The sequence below is a fragment of the Protopterus annectens genome, chromosome 14.part0 (genome assembly GCF_019279795.1).
Source record: "Protopterus annectens isolate FY-2018-M chromosome 14.part0, PAN1.0, whole genome shotgun sequence".
In the NCBI taxonomy this organism is placed as follows: domain Eukaryota; kingdom Metazoa; phylum Chordata; order Ceratodontiformes; family Protopteridae; genus Protopterus; species Protopterus annectens.
The window spans coordinates 852775545-852797104 of record NC_056748.1 but is presented as its reverse complement, the minus strand read 5'-3'; the positions used below and the strand labels follow the sequence as shown (position 1 = coordinate 852797104).

The 21560-nt window shown below is 42.6% G+C and overlaps 1 protein-coding gene across 3 annotated transcripts in view; it reads left to right on the top strand.

The window, feature by feature from the left end:
* Positions 1–21560, top strand: part of LOC122789296 (prosaposin) — a 705108-nt gene that overhangs the window by 76707 nt on the left and 606841 nt on the right. For all 3 annotated transcript variants that reach the window (XM_044056612.1, XM_044056611.1, XM_044056610.1), the window contains exons 4-5: positions 13360–13485; positions 15085–15282. In XM_044056612.1, the coding sequence (XP_043912547.1) occupies positions 13360–13485; positions 15085–15282 (324 nt within the window). The remainder of the gene's footprint in view (positions 1–13359; positions 13486–15084; positions 15283–21560) is intronic.

Sequence of the window (21560 nt, the reverse complement as noted above, 5' to 3'; positions counted from 1 at the left end):
CCTATGTGGTAGTTTGTGGGTACTTTTTTCCAAAGGGGATGGCTATGCACTTTTTGGCATTTAGCTTGAGACCATGATTTTGACACCAGGTATCACTAAGTGAGACCCTTTTGGAGGATGTCCGTCATCCGGAGAGTCCATTATAGCTCCTAGTTTACAGTAGTCTGTGAACTTGGTCAGCCATAGTCCTCTTGTGTTTGCCTGTACCTCTGAGAAGTGTATGCCGAACAGGAGGGATCCTAGGACTAAGCCCTGAGGAACGCCACTTCTAACCGGTTTAGAGGCTGACCTAGCTCCCGCAACTGTCACCATGTGGGTTCTGTCTGTGAGCCAGTTGGCAACCCATCTTGTGATACAGGAGTTTATGTTCAGGCTGGTGAGCTTGTCTAGAACACCATAATGGGGAATGGTGTTGAAGGCCTTAGCGAGGTCTAGGTAGGCTGTGTACCACCTTTCCCTCCTCTATAGCCTTGGTAATTGTCTCAAAGTTCACCATGTTTAGGAGGCGTGATCTGCCCTTAAAGCCAAACTGGGTAGGGTCCAGTGTTTGGAGGTTCCCAATGTCTCCATTATTGAGTTCCATGATGATGCGCTCCATAGCCCTGCAGACCAAGCTAGTCAGGCTTCTAGGGCAATAGTTCCCATGGTCTGTTGTGGCTCCACCTTTTGTGGAGCTGGATAACTGTTGCTGTGCGCTGCTTTTGGGTATGTAGCCTGTGGAGAGGCTGAGGTCGAACAGTGTGTTTAGTTGAGGGTTTAGTTCCTCTGAGCTTGTGTAGGATGCAACCTGGGACACTGTCCGGTCCCATTGATGCTGAGTTTTTGGCTTTGGAGAAGGCTGTTTTAACCTGAGTGTCTATGATTTCAGGGACTCTACATTCTTCTGGTATGGTTATGGGTCCTTTTGGGGGTGAGATGAGGGTGAAGTTTGTGCTGAACCAGTCTGCCAGGATGTTGGCGATATCGGTTGGTTTAGTGTATTTTGTGCCATTCTGCACCAACTCTGAGCAGATCTGAGCATTGTCACTTGGATTCTTCACATAGCTAAAGAATGCCTTGTGGTTATCTATGGAGTCCTTGGCAATTTTTCAAAGCTCGCCTTGGATGATTTTGAGGTATCGTAGTTTCTTGCTGATACTGATCAGGTAGGTCTTCCTTCTTGGGATTTTACTCTTCTGTACTAGTTTCCTCCTTCTATTGTATAGCTTGTTTATGGTAGGGGTCCACCAGACTGGTATCCTTTTCTTGGAGGAGTGAGTCTTGGTTTTGCTTGGGATGGCACGATCCATGCATTTTTGTAGCTGCCCGTAGAATGCATTAGTAAAGGATTTTGCAGCTTGGACAGTGTTATCCTTCAGCATGGGGGCTTTGAAACTTTCCACTTCAGTCTTAAATAACTTGAAGTTTGCTTTAGAAAAGTTTTTCATGGTGGCTTTCTTCGGGGGAGGGGGCGGAATATGGATATCCAAAGTGATTTGTTTATGGTCAGATCTAACCAGCGAGGGTTTGACCTTTGTGGAACACTGGTCGCACATGTTGGTGATGACCAGGTCCAATATGTTGTCACTTCTGGTGGGAGTGTTGACCAGTTGAACCAAGGTTTATAAATTCTAGGAAAAGTTGGGCAAGGGAGTTAGTACTTGTAGTTCTCCAGTTAATGTTTGGGTAATTGAATTCACCCAATATTGGGGTGTTTGGTAGAACCTGTGTTTCCCAGCATTTCCAGAAACGCAGAATGGGGGTCCTGGGACATGGTGATCTGTAGCAAGCTACAATTTGAATTGCAGTTTTGCCCATTGTTAGTTGCACATGGATGATCTCAGACGCATCGTACTGTGCCACTATCCTGGAAGTGTGGGTATCCTTGATGAATATGGATATGCCCCCGCCTTTTGTGTTTCTGTTTGGGTTCTGTGGCTGAAATGTATGGTATGAGTTTTAACCTGGTAGTGCTGCCGTGTTCTCTGGAGCCTTAAACCAGGTTTCTGTTACTGCACATATATTGATTTTTCTCCATACTGAGGAATGCCTTGAGTGTGTGCATTTCGAGGTTTAGACTTCTGGCATTGAGTAGCATTACCCTCAGTTTTTTTGTTACTTGTGCTGTTTACGCCAGTGGGTTTGTCTTTTGAGCCTTGCCTAAAAAAGGCACTATGGGGGTGGCAAGAGCCTTGGCAAGTATTCAAAAGCCTAAGGGTGACAGGTGCAAGCCATCTCTAGCGAAACAGCGTGGCTTGTCGAGCATGTCATCCCAGGTGGACAGACACTGGATCCCCTTTGAATGACACCAGAAACTTAGCCAATCGTTTAAATCTAATTTTTTCTTTATACCGTGGTATCATTCTTGGTGAGGGCAGGATGCTGCTCACAGTCAGGGTCATACCGGCCTGGGCTACATGTTTAGAGCTCTTCCATGTCTCCATGTAGTCCAGGGAGGTACGGCTCAGGTTATTCACACCAACATGGACAGTGACACTCATATTTGTACTTGCTCTGTAGTGACCTGAGTGCTTGTGTTATGTGGCAGATCCTGGCACCAGACAGGCAGCTAACAGTGACCTTTTCCTTATTCAGCCTAGTGAGTGGGACGTCAGTGTGCCTGACTATAGTCCCCTATTACTAGTATATTGGGTATGTTATTTTGCCTTAAGGGCTGTGATTGCATGGCTCACTGGTTTTGTGAAGTATGTGTTTCATGGTTTGTGTTTGGGGGTGGAGGTTGCTTGGATGTTTGCTTTGGAGGTCTCTGGTTTTGCAGATTTTTATTTAGAGCCTAGAGTACGTTTTCATGCATTTGTATTTTTTGCCGGTGCTGGTTTTAATGGGTCTAAGACTGGTGGTGTGATGCAAGTATTTCCCTCTTAACTGTCTGATCCAGTCTTGGGTTGAGAGCTTAGCCTCTAGTTTGGCTATATAACTGCATCTCTCGCATGTATTAGTGTTTGGTGGTAGGAGGAGGGGGGTTTCTGTGTACATGAGGCAGTTTTCCCATTCAGTTCTGCTTTTCAGTGCAAAGTTAGGTCCCTGTTGTGTGGAAGACTGTTACGCTTCATACACCCACAATAACTGGAGTTAATACCATTATGTGGTCGTTGAAAGCAGAATTGGTGCGTCTTGAGACTCTCCTCTGGATATTACAAGTTTATGAAAGCTTTCCACGGTCTGTTTAAATATTCTGTAAAATTTTAAAATTTGTGCTCATTTGTCTTCGATTCTAATTCTTGCTGGGTGTGATTTTTGCACTGCTTCCTCATGGGTTTTTCAGAGCTATAAGGTTAATGACTGGTTTAGGGCATGTGCTAAAATGTTTCTAGTAATGTGGGTACTACCAGCATTTCACTTATTAGTTTATTGTGCAGTGTAACTCTGCAAACTCTTAAGGAAAGTTTTATTTTAGCTGTTCTTGGCACTTGCATAATTGTGGCAAGATATGTCTTGCTGTGTGAAGTTGTGGGCATTGTCGAGCAGTAAAAATTACAGAGCCTTGTTTGTCTAGGTCATGCAGATTGAATCTCATTTTTTTCTGAGACACGAGATCTAACTATGAGAAGAGGGTAGAAAGTACAGTTGTGCAAGTTAAACTTGGCATAACCTTAATGTCTGTTTGATCACTAGTATAGTAGCTCTGTGGGTTCTAGCCTGCCAAGGATGTAATGACCGGCCACCTTACAAAACTTCAAGACCACTTCCAAGTGCCCAAACTGTCAAGCAGCTGTAGTTTGTCTGACTAAAAGACAAATATGGGGGCAAAGCCCATGAGAGCTCTCCTATCAGGAATGTCTTAATAGGAATGGAGTACTTGTCTTTATTAGCTAAACTTGAACACTGAATTACCTCCTGTAGGTACCTCAATCTGACAGAACGCTGAAACAAGAGGCACCCTAGGGCCACGAAAGATAGAAGCTTTTAACATGGGGGGGGCTCCGTCAGTGGTGTCACTAGGATATTTCTAAGCTTTCCTACTAGAAAAGAGAGGCTGAGCCCTGAAAGAAACAAAAAAACCTAAATGTTCACAGCTTGGCATTAAAAAAAAAGGGGGGGGGGCTGGAGGGGAGTAGCTACTGCAGCACTGATCATTTGAACATGTATTGCAAGTTCAGTTTACATAACTGCAATATGTCTTTGCTGCTGTAGTCTCTCTCCATATGGGTAGATTACATCTAGGGGGTGTAAGGAGAAGCGTCCAGAAGAGTCTGAAGAATGATCTAGCAAAGCTTGGTCTGAACATGGAGAAGGAATTGAGCTTAGTGCTTTGTAAAAGTATATACAGCAGACCAAATAGCAGCTTCTAGCCTATTTCAAGAATACAACCCTCTTCAGAAAGCCATAGCCCTGTTAGAGAGAGCTTTAATGCTTCCTAGAGTAGATTCTTTATACTGTCCATAACAAAAATGTAATTGCTTTAGACAGCCATTTGGAAATGGCTCTGTTTTTGACATGGATAAGTTAATAAGGAACAACCTAAGATCTGAGTGTGGTTCTGTCAAGATGTAATATCAGAGTTGTCTCTGGACAGTAATTTCTCCCTCATGTTTGGCTTTGGTAAAGGAAAAGTGGGAGATGAATAATTTGGCTCCAAGTAACTTGGATGTCATTTCAGGCACACAAGAAGAATTAAGTTTTCAAAGAAACCCTATCCTGTAGAAAATTAGGTAAGGTTGACTCTCCAACAAAGCTTGTAGCTCTGATATCTTAACGGCCGGGCAGTCTGATTTCCATGTTAAAAACCTCAAGTCAGCCAGATTAGTTGGTTCAAATGGAGCAAGTAGTATCTTAATTTTGTGTTACAGAAGCTCCCAAGGAGGGGTTACTGGCTTACATGGTAGCCTTTTATCCCAAACCCCTTTCAAGAACATTTTTGCATGAGACTGCCTTGAAAAGAGGATCAGTGGGCAGGCATGTGTAAATGCTGATAAGACCATGAGAGAAGAATGAGAGGTGATGACATTATTGCAAAACCAGAGAACATCCAGCCCCGAATGGGTGCTGGCTAGGTTTGCACCAACTGGAAAAGCTTTTTTCCATTTGCTAGTGTATGATTTTCTGGTGGCAGGCTTTCTTGCCTTCATTAGTACCTACTGCACATCCTCTGTAAACCAGGTGCTTAAAAGGAATTGTGACCTTACTGTTCAGGTCAGCTGAATGATTGTCTGGGTATGTCAAACACCCCCTGTTGTGAGTAGGTTCAGTTTGTGAGGAAGTTTGTAGCAGTTGCTCCTGGCTATTTCTGAAAGGGAAAAACCCACAATTGCCTAGGCTAGAAGGGAATCCCCTTAATAGTCTTGGAAGACTCTTGAATCTTCAGAATTACCCCTGGCTGTTAGCATGCGTTTTCACTATCCGTCTTCCAAGGTGGTCTTTTGTATAGAGTCCTGGAGCAGAATCATTATGATCAGAGGAGACAGTTACTTTAACTCCCCACAGATGTATCAAATGTTGGAAGCCCCCCCCCCCGATAGTTTCCTTTTATGATGTGCCCTGGACCTGCTCATTTTGTATGGCATGCAGTTTTGCTCTTAAGGGAATGTAGGATACCTTTTCAGAGAGACTGCTTTGAAGCTTTATCTGCAAATTGGGTACGACCTGTTTCCCCGTTACTTGTTCATGTACCACATGACACTAGTATTGTCTGAAACCACATTTGACGAGGTCCCTGGGGCCACAGATGGTTCAGAGTTGAGTGCCTTGATCAGGGCACATCTGCTAGATGTTTATGGGCTTCCATTTGTACTTTGATCATAGTGTTTCACTGTTACAGTCATTACAATTGGGTTATCTTGCTGGCAGGCTACCTGCAGTTGGCCTGAGTTCCAAAAGCTAGGTCCGGTGTTGGTTGCTGTCGCTTCCTCCCTGACATTAGTGTGCCAGGGGTATAAAAGATGCAGCCAACGCCATTTTCATCGGTCTTTCTTGCTGTGCGGTGCCCAAAGCAAAAGCAGTTTGCAAGTGCCAGTCGGCAGACTCCTGAGATTTTCAAATTTTAATTTCAGATCCGGTCTTCATTAAAGTTAGTACCCCGTTGGGGAAACTTTTTTTTCTTGCTCCAGGCAGTTGTCAGAAAAAGTTAATTGTATTTCTTGTGGGAAGCAAATACCTCAAGGATTTTCATTCTTGGTGTATTCCTTGCTTAGGCCCTGACCACGACGTTGCTAGTTGTCGGTTTTGTGCTAGATTTAACCAACGCACTATTAAGCATCAGAACGATTTTGCATTTCATTGTTTTGACAGATTTAACTATATAATGATGTCTGAGCAACCGACTACCAGAGTTTATAAAAAGCGCAAAGATAAGGACAGGCATCCGAGGTCCAAAAGCAACGACTAGTCTTCTGCTAGGACTGTCGCCGGTAACCCCTGACGCCTGCTACCTCAAAGCCACAGGCCGCTTCAGATTCACACATGGAGCCAACTAGGCCGCTGGAAACTCAAGGTATTGGACACTTGGAAACTATTCCCTCAGATGGGTCCAGAGCCGCTGAGCAGGCATCTGCTTCTGAGGGTGTTTTCAGGCCTACACAGTTATATGTGAAACCAACGTCCGCTTCAAAGGCAAAGACTAAAGCAGCTCTAAAGACACAGAAACAAGTACAGCATTCTCCTGGACAGGCCTCCATGCCTAAAAAAGATGCTTAAAATGGCCGAAGACCTAATTACTTTGATCAGAGGTTCCCATCCCCCTCCTGATAAGAGACTAGAGAGAATATGCATCTTCAGATCAGGTTTCCATTTCCTCTTCTGACCAGGAATATTCTCTTCCTCCCTATGAGGATTCTGATGCTGAAGAATCTATTCCTTCAGCCTCTCCTCCTGAGGATTATTCTTTTTGGGGAAACCCTGCATACTATTGAGGGAGCATTTCCACTGAGAGCCAAGATTACTCTGAATCCAAGAAAAGGCTCTGACTTCCTTTTATTACCTCAGCACAGGCCCCTTGCTATCCCTCCTGTTTCAGACATCGTAGATTATGTATTTACGGAGTACGGACTGTCTCCTGACTTTGCCACCAGCTCCAGTTAAGCCAGACAGATACTACAGGGTTCCAGATTCGCATAAATTTCTTTATAAAAACCCCTGCTGCAGACCCAGAAACTACCTCACAGGGTCCCAAAGGGGTCAAGGTGTCCACTGCAAAAAAAAAAAAAACCCTATACCCTCTGATAGGGATTCAAGGGCCCTGGACAGATGGGGGGGAAAAAGATTTATACTTTTGCTACCTTGGCTGTAAGAGCTTTAAATTGTCAATTTCATATGCTTAAATATCAGCAATATCTAGTGTCACTGCTTAAACAAAAAATGTTGACAAATTCAGAATGTGCATTAAACAAATGCAGGATTTACTGCATGCTGCTAAACAATTAGGAAAGCATACTTTGCAATGTGGTTTTGATTCTCTCTAGAGGCTTCTTGCAGGGCTGCTGTTGCAGGTTCTGTCATTAGGAGACATGCATGGTTAAAAGAACAGAATCTGCCTGATCGTGTTAAAGCAAAATTATTAGATGCTCCACTACAACAGGATACCTTGTTTGGTGTTACAGCGGAAGAGGTTTTGAAGAAAATGGAGGACAAAGCTAAATCTATGCACTGTCAAGGATTTCTTACAGGTACAGCCTCCCAGATTTAGCAGGAACTGGCCTGCAAAGAATTGGTCCTTCCTAGTGTCAGACAGGCCACAAAGAGGTAGATACAGACGCCCCAGAGGCAGATCACAGCCCCAAGGCTCATACAAGCCTAAACAATGGGGTGCTTCAACCTCCAAAAGCGGAGAAGAAAAATCACAGCCATACAGGAAACTGTCTTAGTGACTTTCCCCTGGCAACTCTTTTGGGGGGTAAACTAGCACTTTTTGCTCAAAATTGGCACATGATCACGCAGGACAAATGGGTCTTAAATATCATATGCCAGGGCTACAGGTTCCATTTTCACACCCTGCCAAGGCCAAATGGCATGCCAGACCTGCCACGCAATCAATGGGCAGAGACACAAAAACAAGCCTCATCCCTCGTGGACATGAGGAAGAGCAGCAAGAGCAGGGATGGGGATTTTACTCAAGGCTATTCTTGGTGCCCAGAAAGAACAAAACTTTGAGACCAGTACTGGACCGGTCTATCCTGAACACATTCCTGGACATTCCAAAATTCAAAATGTTAACTTTGCAGCAGCTTCTGCCCATGCTGGGCAAGAAGGCTTGGCTTGTGACTTTAGACTTAAGAGGCATACCTGCATGTCCCAATCAGACAGTCGTGCAGAAGATACCTCAGATTTATAGCTGGCTCAATGCATTACCAATTCTCTGCACTGCCCTTTGGCTTATCTACTGCGCCCAGGATTTTCACATAGTGCCTGGTACCAGTAATTGCTTTTTGCAGACCGAGGAATTCAAATATATCCTTACTTGGAGGACTGCCTTATTCAAGCAGAGAACAAGGACACTCTACTACAGCATCTGGCATTTGTAAAAACATTACTAGCGGGCCTAGGGTACGCAGTAAACGAAAAAAAATCAAAACTCGTACCCTCTCGAGATATTCCTGGGTGCAAGCTTAAATACAACTGCCCAGGTGGCTTATCTCACGCCAGACAAAGGCAACTGACTTCTTACTTTTCATGGCATCCGGCATTCTGCTAATTCCATATGCCAGACTGCATATGAGGAAACCAATGGTTTCTAAAGGTTTTGGACTCAACATTGCCACAGCCTGGCAACATTAATTACCCTCATTCCCTGCCTGCAACAGGAGTTTCGATGGTGGGCACAGGCCTGTCACCACAAGGGAAAGCCATTCACTTTACCCACAGCCGGGCAGACACTAACAACAGAGGCATCCGATTATGCCTGGGGGGCCCACATGGCAGGAAAATGTATTCAGGGCACATGGCCCGCAAGCCAGATGCATCTTCATATTAATCAAAAAGATGCTAGCTGTTCAGAATGCCCTGACAACTTTCAAGGATCTACTTCATCCAGGCAGCTACTGATAAAGACTGACAATACTACAGTCAAGTGGTACATAAACAAGCAGGGAGGCTCACATTCCTGACCCCTCTGCAGACGAGCCATGACTTTGTGGGGCACAACATTGACTTATCAAGTTCACCTGCAAGCACAGTTCCTGCCAGGAGAGATAAATACTCCGGCAGGTGAACTAAGCAGAAACCTCATGGATCCCCATGAGTGGAAACTGGATCCACAAGTCTTCAGCATGATAACAAGGAAATGGGGATGCCCAGACTTCTATTTGCCTCCCCTCACAACTGCTAACTACAGAGATTCTGCACAAGGACTTATCCCAAGCAAGCATGGAAAGTGGATGCCTTATCCTTCAGCTGGAAAAACCTAACCATATATGCCTTTCTTCCAATGCCTCTCCTCCCAAATGTACTCCTAAAAGTCAAAGAGAAGCAAAAAATTGATACTGATTGCCCAAGACTGGCCACGCCAGCACTGGTACCCAATCCTAAAGAACTTGTTTCAAGGTCCAGCCTGGACATTGCCTCAAATGCCTCACTTACTGACCCAACAAAACCAGATCCTGCACAGCCAACTCAGGACCTTAAATCTGGCACCATGGCGGATAATGTAGCCATTCAGAACACTTCTCTCTCTAAAGCTGTGATCTATGTTATTTTGGAGGCCAGGAGGCCCAGTATCAGAAAGTCTTATGCAGAAAAATGGAAGAGATTCTGTGCTTGGAACCAGACACAAGGAATTGACACGTTTTTGTATCAAATATTCCTCAGATTTTGCAATACTTAACTGAGATGCTGAGCAAAGGCCTATCCTCCATCAATTAAGATCTAATCCTCTGCCATTTCAGCCCATTACAATACAGAACCACCGGTCTTTTCTCATCCTTTAAGGCAGTGCCTCAGAGGGGCCAAAAACATAAGACATCCAAGGAGAGCACCAATACCTGCATGGAACCTCCATTATTTCTTGGAAAAACTCACACTGCCTCCTTTTGAGCCAGCCTCAACAGCTGATATAAAATTCTTATCCTGGAAAACTGCTCTGCTCCTAGCAATAACCTCTGCAAGACGAGACTGAGTTACAGGCAGTCATGGCTGTGGAACCTTTTATAATTTTCCATCCAGACAGTTTCTCTGAGGACAAACACCACATTTTTGCTTAAGGTGGTGTCCAGTGTGGCCCTTAACCAAACCATTCACTTTCCTACCTTTTATCCAAACCCACAGAACAAGGGCGAGAGACTTCTGCATTCTTTGGACATATGCAGACAGCTACGCTTCTACTTGGACAGAACTAAGTCTTTCAGAAAGACTGAGCAACTTTGTGTCCTATGCTGCAGGATCACAAGGAAAGGCCATCTCAAAACAGACCATTTCAAAATGGATAGGCCATTGCATTCGTTTCTGCTACTTGCAACATGGCAAGTCAGTGCCCAAGGGCATTGGGTCGCATTCAACCAGAGCAGCAGCCACTTCAGCAGCCTTCCTCAGAGGAGTACCACCCAAAGACATCTTAGAGGCTGCAACTTGGAGTTCAGTGCACACTTTTACAAAGCACTACCACTTGCCCCTCTACTCTAAATCCAGAGCAGGCTTTGCCACTGCAGTTCTGCAGGGCCTCATAGCCTCTCCTAATCCTATTTAGCCCCAGCCACCTATCCTCCGCTTTGGGATTCAACCCAAGAGTAATGACTGCAACAGTGAAACGCTATTAACATAATACAGTTGTGTACCTAACATAAATGTAGATGTTAGAGTGTATTCACTGTTGCAGTCCAGGTTACCCTCCCACCATCCCCCTTTTTCTTTGCTGGATCTTATTTGTACTTCTCTATTCTATACAACCTATGTGGTGTATTTGCTTGTAGATGAAGGAAATGTTTACCTTAGTGCATGCATGTTTGTTGGCATAATTTTTTTTTTTTAGCCTACCCTTTTGGGGGCACCTGACATCTGGGACAGGAAAAACTGAAGAAAATGGCGTCGGCTGTATCTTTTATACCCCTGGCCCACTGACGTCTGGGAAGAGGTGACTGCAACTGACGCTGGACCAAGACTTTGGATTTCAGGCAGACTGCGGGTAGCCTGCCAGCAGGATAACCTGAGAGTAATGACTGCAACAGTGATTACATCTACGTTTATGGGAAAGTACAGTTGTGTACCTACCCTAGTTGTCATACTGTCATAAGAGGTACACCCTGAGCAGACTAACTACAAATCTCATTTTCATTAACTGCCTGTAGCCTAATTATAAATACTGTAGCAGATCCTTTATAAATAAATTTAGTTTTCACAATTCAAATACTTTACCTTGTCCTGAAAAATACTTCTTTAAGCCTTCTTGTTGACAAATGGGACCTTTACCCACTATTTAGTTTATTTCTGGAAAATACTTATTTTCCAATTTTCTTTAAACAAATTTTTGATCTGCCCACCATCAATAGAGTATATTACCACCATCCCTAAACCATAATCTTTATATTTTATCTTATTAATCTTCTGTGGTGGTCCCATTTTTTTTAACCACATTGGGCAGTTTACTTTTCTTTTGTCCAACTTCCTTCAATTTCTCTTCTAGGACTTTTTCTGGATAACCCCTAACTGCAAATTTATCACAATTTACTTTTCTTCAGCATATCTATTACAGTCTGTTAAATCACTCACCCTTTTTAATTGTCCTAGAACAATATTAACATAATTAGGGTGCATGCTGTCCTATCTTAGATCAGCATTATTCTGAACTTATTTTAATTTTCGTGCAAAACCTATTGCACCACTTGTACACCTCAACATCTAAAAAACAAATGCAAACTTCATTATACTTCCAGTTAAGTTTAAGGTATTCGCATGCATTATTTATCTCATCTAAGAAACTTAGATATGTCAAGCCCCCTCTCCAAATTAATCATTTAATCTGCTGAGATCACTTTCAGGAATGAAAATGCAGACCCATCCTCCCTCCCCCTGAAAAGGGAAGTGAATTGCTTTTTGTCTGACTTGCTGCTTAAATGGCTGCTTATTTTGCTGAAAATTCAAAGGCTGAGTTGCTGTTTATGCAGGTTTTGTGAAAAGTAATTCAGAAAGCAAAACTGGTTAAAGTGGCTAGATGAACTGGCTGCCCAAATGTAGCATTTCTTTCTTAAAAACAAATGTAGCCTAAAAATAGAAATGTATTCCAAGGTATTCAAGAGAACCTTATGTAGTTCAATCAGTCCGCATTAAGCAAAGTATATTCTGTTGGCTGTTTTAATGGAAACTTGGTTGGTACTTTGTTTACTGTTTAACCGTGCGGAATTCAGTCTTGGTCTACTTTGACATTATGCAAATGGCAAAAATTAAATTGGTGACTACAGTTGCAGTGGGCGAGGTGTACAGGCCGCAGTCATTTTATTTAGTGGCAAGAACTGTAGCCCCCCCCCCCCCCCCCATTTAATTGGAACTAGTGGGCTGGAATGTACTTTGGTACGACCTTTGCTTATTTTATTTTACAGAAAGTGTTGTAATAGGCTTGGTTACCTGTTTTCAAGAGCCTTCTGGAAATTTCTTTGCTCCACCTTTGCCTGAACTTCCCACTTTTCTATTTCCAGTATCTTCAGTGTTGTGGACCAAAGATGAGACTGCTGCAGAATATACTAGATTTATTTTTCTTTCTTTCTGGGATGTATCATTTTAACAAACTAGCAGTACCACTAAAACTCCCAGGGACACAGTTGTACATCAAATATATTGCGTTGTCAGGTTAATAGAACCTCGCTTTATGTGACTTGAAACCACAGGACCTCAATATTGGTGTTTAAGGAATGCAAAACAATAGGATACATTTTTAAATGGACTTAAATTTACATTTAAGTTAAATGACAGATCTAACAAACTAGGTTGAAAGTTTCTTGACTTCATGGTGGAGCTGCTGATTTTTGATTCTAATATACAGCCTATCTGCATATTCATTATATTGGGGTTATTGATATGTTTCATGGCTAGCTTTAACACTGACGTATGACCATTGCGTTGTGAATATGCTTCACCCATTTTGAACTTTCCAGCAGTCTTCTGGTGCTAGTGCATATGTTTTGTTTATTTACTAGCTATCTCCACATGGCTGCACCACACTCCCTTGTCTGTCCACAGAAGAAATTGATGGCTTTAGATGGAAGTTCTGCATAAATAGGCCTGTTATATTTTTTGCTTTTTTTGTTTTTCCATAGTAACTGCAAAAATGTATAGTTGCATTTAAGTGTAAATTGACATATTGTTTAGGATAGCCAAGGCTAAGACATAGACTGAGCAGTGAGAATAGTGGATGGAAATGCTTCAGCTTTTAAACTGCTGAACATTGTGCAGCAGGAACTTCTATGTACTAACTATATATTTTTTTCTCTCTCCTCTTCACAGACTGAGCTTCTGAGTTACCTGGAAAAGGCTTGTAGCTTGATGCCTGATCCAAGCATGGCTTCTCAATGCAAGCAGTTGGTTGATGAATACTATCCTGTTATTATGGCCCTTGTTAAGGAAGAGCTGGTAAGACTAGTTCCAGACTAAATGTCAAATTTTGTTGATGGTATTCTTTATCACTTTTTTATTCACTGTTTGTATTTAGATGTGTATGCTTGAGATGCCATATACAGTCATTTCAGTTTGATTTTTTTGTAATTTATGCCAGTAATATCTAGTTCACATGCCTTTTTACATGGTGTCTGCTGGGATGCCTGTTGCACCTGGGCAGTGCCACGTTTTGGAGTATTTTCTGGCTTCTGCGCTTGATGACCCTTGGATGTATCACCACCGGTTTCAGTCTCCATTCTATAGGTGGAATAAATGTTAAGGCTTGGATTACCATGAGGGAGATGGTAGTTGTGGTGTAATGGAAGGACTGTCAGGTGCCCCTTTTCCTAATTTTGACAGGAAAAGTTGTTTTTGAAACAAAAAAAAAAAAACTTGGACACGTCTGCATTACCTGTAATACTGTTAAGTACTGGGGAGAGGGTTGCAGGATGCTGACGGGAATAAGTACAGGATATACACTGCTGTCATGCAGTGGTGGTAAGTGGTTGTAAGTGGTTATAAATAGTTTATCACTGTATTTTCAATCATTCTCTGTTAATACACATTTCAGGCTGCAAGATCTTTGGGGAATGAGGTATCCGTGCATACACCACAATCTTCTCGCACATTATTGGGTCTGAACACATTTTGGCAGAAAGTCTTTATTGTGGTATAGATGGCTGTTTGGTAGTAAATGTCTAATACTTGTTAACGTAAAGGTCTTAGTTTGCATCTTTAGGATTACCTGACTGCCTTGGAAGACTGAGTCATTTGACAACCACTCCAGTTATGGTACTAGTTAAAGGTTTTGTCTAGCAGCTGGCTGGTGTAGTGAAATGAAGCCCTGACTGTTGCACTGAAGCCAGAGGTTCGGCATTGGTGGTTTGAACTTTGCAAATGTAATCCAACCTGCAGGTGAATGGTGGTTTAAAAAGTTTTTTTTAAACTGCCAAATCATTTGAGTTTTCCTTTATTTTTCAACCTAGGTATGCCTTTGTATTTTGCCTTGGTTTATCCAACAGTTTTCAGTTCAGTAGGCATTTCAAGAGCCATCACTAACTTGGCCTTGATGTGAGAAGATGTTCACCAGATATAGTCCTTGGATAAGTAGTTTTCCTATTTCTAGCACTCTTGCATTGATGCTGCATTTTCTTTCTCCTTTTTTTTTTTTTTTTTTTTTTCCTCCTTAAAATCCTACCAGTTTATGTGGACCCCCTTCCCAGCAGAAAATTTAGTACAAAAATTTGATCTTGGATTAAATTCACCGAATGACTGTGCAACCTGTCAAAATTAATCCAAACTAGAAACTCTCTACGAAAGCTTTATTACCATCTGTCTTTCCTCTTCTCTGGAGTCCTACAGTCAGGGAGCAGAATAAGGGACATTATAGGGTCAGGCACACAAGCCACATAATTTTGAACAAGTTATTTTCAATGTATTTGTTTTCCAGAAATTAGCTTGCCAAGTGTGGTGTACTAAATCATTTTAACTTTTAATTCAGAAATTCTTTTGAAATGCTCTTGGATAGAATGGCTGTCTGTTGTGTTTTTTTTAATCCTTTTATGTTTTCTGCAGGAGAATCCTGAGGCTGTATGCAGGGCACTGCAGCTTTGTAAGTCCTTGCAGCAGGAACTGGTTAATCAGGAACTTCAGACCAACAAGATCACCGAAGCAGACTTCAGTGAATTTGTGCCACCATTCGTTGCCAATGTGCCTCTGCTTCTTTTCCCCCAGGGAGAATCAGAAACTCAGGAATCAACTCCCGAGACTCAGGTAATCGTTTTTACGGTGGTGGTCTGGATTTCCAGTGACCTTTAATTTCAAATTCTTGATTTAAGCTTCTGACATTATCATCAGTGCAGTACTAGATGAGATATGTGGGGAAAATGTCTGTATAGTGGGTGTATATATGTGTGAACATGGTGATCTGCGATTTGATTCTTGGAATGTGGTCATGGTGCTTTATAGGTATCTGAACACCTGAGCTACTGTTTTGATGTATTGGTGGAAGCATAATGTGTATGTTTTGGAAAGTGAAAGAAGAGCACGGGATGCACATTTGTGAAAGGAAGAGAGGCACAGGGTCCATATTTGTGAAAAGGACAGTTATGTTTTCACACACTGTTCTTGATGAGGTGGTAATTTGTACATAGTCCCAACACCTCAGAAGTGAGATTGAGTAGAAAAGTGTGGTAGTTTGCATCTCTTGCAAAACTTTAAAGGGTGTTTAGGTAGGGGAGTGCTCACATGAGCTAGCTTGTCCTTGAGTTGCGTTTATCTGTAAGGTGTATAGGCTGTAATGTATGCCTGCTAATGCCATTTTAAGTAGGTGAACCTACTGTGCACCACTGTGTTCAGGGGCAGCTAGGGAGCACTGTTTAATTTGTTCAGAGGTGTCCAGGTTGCAAGGGAAATTTGGATGGACTCTAATCCAACAGGATGAAGCACAGTTAACAGCTCAAAGCCCTGACCCTCCCAACTAAACTCCTCACCCAGGTCCTCTGTCAGTTAAGTTAGTCCCCCACCCTTTTTTTTTAGGATTCGTCTAGTGGATGTTTCCTATATCCTGTTGCCACATTTTCCCCCTATCCTTGGGGCAAGAGAGCCATCCATGGACAGTGCAAGATCCCTCTGCATAACCTAATCAGCCCATTTGTTTCCATGAAGAGTTTGGGGGCTATGTTGATAAGGCAGATCTGCCTGATTTTCTTGCAAATTATCCAACTATTTCTGTGTAGGCAGCTTGTTAACTTGCATTGTCTGCCAGGTAGGGGAAGGTATGAATGCTGACAAGGGGCCTTCTGTTTCGTCACTATTCTGCAGCATGATCCTGCATGGCCCCTTGGTGAGTAATTATCTAAACTTTGCTCTGCGAGGGGGGAAAGCCACCAGTTTCCTCACCTCCAGTACAGGTAAGATGGCACTGCTGTTCCAGTGTGTTCCTTTAAAAACTGTTTGAGCACTGCTCTAAAGTGTGTATCTGATTTTTGACATGGCTCGGCCTCTCTGTTCCTGCCAATATTGATCAGGAAGTATCAGGTTTGGACATTGCTGCCCCATTTTTGTGTAATGGTCGGCAAATTCTTGTCTCTTTGCTAGGCTTTTCTTTGCACTGCAGTTACCTTTTTATACCCTTCCACTTCTGGCACTGAATCTATTTTGTCTTGCCTCTCTGCCAGTTGTTTAGTGTTGCTGTCAAGTGTTAGAGCAGTGAATCTGATCTGGCTTTAGGAAAGTTACTCCTTTTGCTCAACTGCCTTGTAAATTTTATCACGATTGCACATTTAATGTAGCATCTCACTGTAGAGAGGCATTGACTGGAAAGAATTGTCATGGAATTTGACAGGTATATGGAGAGCCTCCTAATACTGGACCCATCTCAGTTTCTGCATGTTGAAGGCAGATCTCTCAACTTGGTGGACTTTTGAAAAGCTCACCAAAGCTGTGGATGAAGGTAAAACTGTACATAAAAACCTGCTTTGACCTGGCCACGGCTTTTGACACTATCCCGTACTTGGGCTTGGCAGAAAAGCGTAAACTAGAAATGACTCCTGTTGCCCTTTGGATTGCTGGCTGGCTTTCGGAATGCAGGAGATCAAAACAAAGAGAGGTTATCTTCACTAACTCAAGTCGCCTGTCCTGTTTGGCATCCGTTTCTTGGAAGTTAAAGCCAGTATTAAAGGGCGCTAGCTGACTGTTGCAGATCACAAGTTGACAAAGGGTTTGCATCCTCTTCTCAGCCCTTATACTGGCAGGCATTAACTGGTACATGCCAAAGTAAATGTTTCCCTCTAGGTAAGGGCAGCAGCTGCAGTGCTTACATATACCTTACAAAAATATTGCTAGGCTTAAGCAGTTTGCCCTACAATGTGCTGCCTGAAAGCCCCCTCACTTTACTGTTTCTTACAGACTGCTAAGGGTTGTCCTGTGTCTGACATACAAGGCATCTTTTGACCCAGTACTGACCTACACCTCAGCAAGTAATGTATCAGAAATTCTCCGTCCAGGGATTTACATCTTTTCTGTAGCATCAGCTCTGACTTTACCACCAGTGCGTGCACCTGTAAAGTACTTCTGAAGCTGTGGAAGCTGGCCAGCCATTTTATCCTTGGCAAGATATAACTCGTATAGCTAAGGCTACTACAGTAGTGATCATCCAAACATCTACTTTTATGGTAAGTTCGGCTTGCACAACTGTACCTTTTCTTTCCTAACCCAATTAAAGCGCAACTTGGACCAGTGTATTGGGAGCCTGACCTTTTTACCCTTGGGCTGACACCTTTTGTCTGTACTCTGAGGTAGTATGTAAATGCCACCCTTGCTAAAGTCTGGATATGCTCATTAAAATATCCCATGGGTATCAGAATTAAACATGCTGAACACCCTGTTTGTTCATTAGCCTGGTAATCACCTGTGAAGGTTGTGGAGGAGGGTACAAGATAGAGATGGGGTTAAAGTAGCATGTGTTGTCTTGGTGTCACTGGGAAAACGCCTATTAATTTCATAACTGGAGTTATGAAACTAATAGGGGGAAGTAGGACCGGCGTGAGCATAGTGACGTTGAGTATTAGCCTGGTAGGGAGAATATTTTCATGTAGATCACTTGTGTGAAATTTCTTCTCTAAAATTGACAAAGGAGGTGATGTCTTGGGTTTGCAGGGAGTAATTCCATGTCTCACTGAAGTGGCGGTTTGAGGTAACTGAAAAGTTATTTAAAATGAATGACAGTCTTGTTTTACTGAAGCTACCGACTGCAGATCTATGTTGGTGCCTAGTAACCAGTCTAAGCCACTTTTGAGTGATGGAACCAAAGTCTGATTAGCTGCTGTTTTTTAGTGCCTTGTAAACAGTATGTGGTTATTGCACACAAACTTTGCAGACTATTAACCTTTTTGGCAGTATATTTTTAACTTTCTTGCACAGTACTTCGTCTATATAACTGACAACACGTACAATACTGTACAGTTTACAGCTTTGTCTTTAGAGATTTCCACTACTCTGATCCAACAAGAAATCCGATCTCATCTCGCATATTTACATTCTTAGGAAAGCAGTCTTTTGGGATATCTGTCATTACTGACATTACTTGGGTATTTGCTGATGTCATACAGTCTGTCAGGAGTCTTTGCTGTTAGTTTCTGTATGAAAGCAGTGTTTCGATACTCCCTGCACTTGATATCATGCAGTCTGTTAATAAGCTCCTTTGTATTCTGTTTCAAGGTGAAATATGTAACAGTCTAGGAAGTCTGATTCTTGTACCTGGGTCCTTATCTTTAAGCATCAGGATTTTTCTCAAACTGTACCAGACTTTCATGTTAAATTTACAGATGAATGTAGTTTGTTCCATTTTTAGCTGTGAACAGTTTAAGCGTTTAATGTACAGTGGATATAAAAAGTGTACACCCCCATTAAAATGCCAAATTTTTGATACAGAAAATCCTTTCACAACTTTTCCCACCTTTAATGTGACCTATAAGCCTGTACAGTTCAATTGAAAAATCTGTTGGGGGGGGGGGGGGTATAAAAAAATAAAAAGTGCACAATAAGCTGGTTGCACAAGTGTGGACACCCTTAAACTTTGAAGCACGTTTTGATTTACTTACAGCGTTTGGTCTTATTTGGTAGGAGTCTTATCACATCTTGACTTGGTAATATTTTCCCACTCTTCCTGGGAAAAGCCCTACAAATCTGTCAGATTGCGAGGGCATCTCTTGTGCGTTTACCCCACAAATTTTCTATTGGATTTAGGCCTGGACTCTGGCTGGTCCATTCCGTAACTTTAAATCTGAAGTAGGGACTTCATTTGTCAGCAACCTGTGGGTCTTGGATCCGATATCTGATCCGAGCCGGCAACTTGTTTCATAGCAAATGGATCTGAGCTCCTAGTTTCTCCCCTCACCCATAATCCCCTGCCAACCCTCCATGACCTCAGATCTAGTTTGCCGCGCTTGTGAGTAGCTGGATTTTCAGAGCTCTTAGCGATTTAAGATAAGTGTATTTTCTTCCTCCTTTTCTGTCTTAAATCTACCGGTCTTTCCTAAATATCAGAATAAAGGAGAGTACAAGCTGCACTCATTAGATGTTCATAGGCAGCTGCATTTTTATACTCTTAGGACTGCTGGTCACAGGCAATCCGACCAGCTGTTCATTTCCTTTGCCAAATTCAATTTGGGGAAAGCAGTCTCAAAAATCACCTTGTCACGCTGGATTTCCCAATGTATTCTTTTAGTGTACCAAGCTTCTGAGAGACCCGCACCTGGAGGAGTTTGCACACATTCCACTCATTCCATCTCCACTTCTGCTGCCTTCAAATCTAGAGTTCCGTTGGATGATATTTGTTCGGCAGCCACTTGGGCCTCATGTCATACCTTTATTAACCACTACAAACTGGACGTAACTTCTAGAGGGAGAGCATCCTTTGGCTCCGCGGTGCTCCGCAATATCCTTCCATGATGGCCGCCCAAGATTCAGGTAGCTGGGGACTCTGTCCCATAGGTTGCTGACAAATGACGTCCCTACTTCAGATTAAGAAGTTATGTACTCACCATAACATTCCATCTGAGTAGGTGGCTTCATTTGTCTGCAACCATCCCCCCCTCCTTCCCCCTGGCCTTCAGAATGGATCTATGTAGGTTGTTTATTGGAATACCTCTTTTGGGTATCTATAGAGGGGCAAACTTTATCTGAGGTCATGGAGGGTTGGCAGGGGATTATGGGTGAGGGGAGGAGCTAGGAGCTCGGATCCATTGGCTATGAAGCAAGTTGCCGGCTCTGATCCAAGACCCACAGGTTGCAGACAAATTAAGCCACCTACTCAGATGGAACATTATGGTGAGTACATAACTTCTTATTTTCTTCTGGTGAAACCATTCTTTTGTTTTGGGTGTATGTTTGTGGTCATTGTGTTGAAAGGTGAAATTCATCTTCAGCTTTCCTAGCAGACACCTGAAGGTTTTGGGCCAAAAGTGACTGGTATTTGGAACTGCATCATAATTCCCTCCACCTTGACTAAAGCCCTAGTTCCCGCTGAAGAAGAGCAACCCCAAAGCATGATACTGCCACCACCGTGCTTCACCGTGGGGATGGTGGTGTTTTGGTGATGCAAAGTGTTTTTGTGCCAAATGTACCTTTTGGAATTGTGGCCAAAATGTTCATCCTTGGTCTCGTTGGACCATAATACATTTTCCCCCCATACTTTTGGGAGACTTTATGTATTGTTTTGTAAATTTTAGCTGGGCCTGGATGTTTTTCAGTGTAAGAAAAGGCTTCAGTCTTGCAACCCTACCACATAGTCCAGACATATGGCGAATATGGGAAATTGTTGTCACACGTAGTACACAACTAGTACTTGCCAGAAATTCCTTCAGCTCTTTCAGTGTTGCTTTAGGTTTCTGGGCAGGCTCCCTGACCAGTAGGTCTCGTCTTTTCATCAATTTTGGTGGGATGTCCAGTTCTTTGCAACATCAGTGTTGTCCCATGTTTTCTCCACTTTGACTGTCTTCACTGTGTTCCATGCCATATCCAATGCTGTGGAATTTCTTTTTTACCTTTCTAACTGATACTTTTATGAGATCCCTTTGCTTTGTAATCTCTCTGCAAACCATGACTTTTGCTGTAGCAGGCAATTGAGTAAATGTCAGGAAAATTCTGTTAGGACAGCTGAACTTTATTTGGGGGTAATCGGCCTCTTTAATTGATGGCCGGTGTGTACCCAAGATTCTGTTAGGACAGCTGAACTTTATTTGGGGTTAATCAGCCTCTTTAATTGATGGCCGGTGTGTACCCAAGAAGACTGAGTGCTGTAATTAAATCAGAACCTGCTTCAACAAAGTGTTTGAGTGTGCACACTTGTGCAATCAGCTTAATGTACGTTTTTTATAATTTTCCCGTAATTGAGTTGTACATGTTATAGGGCACATTAAAGGTGGGGAAAGTTCTGAAATGGTTTATTGTGGTCTCATATTTTTTATATCCCAAAAACCTGGCATTTTAACAGGGGTGTGTACACTTTTTTTTTTTTATATCCACTGTATGTATGCTAGAAAACAGAA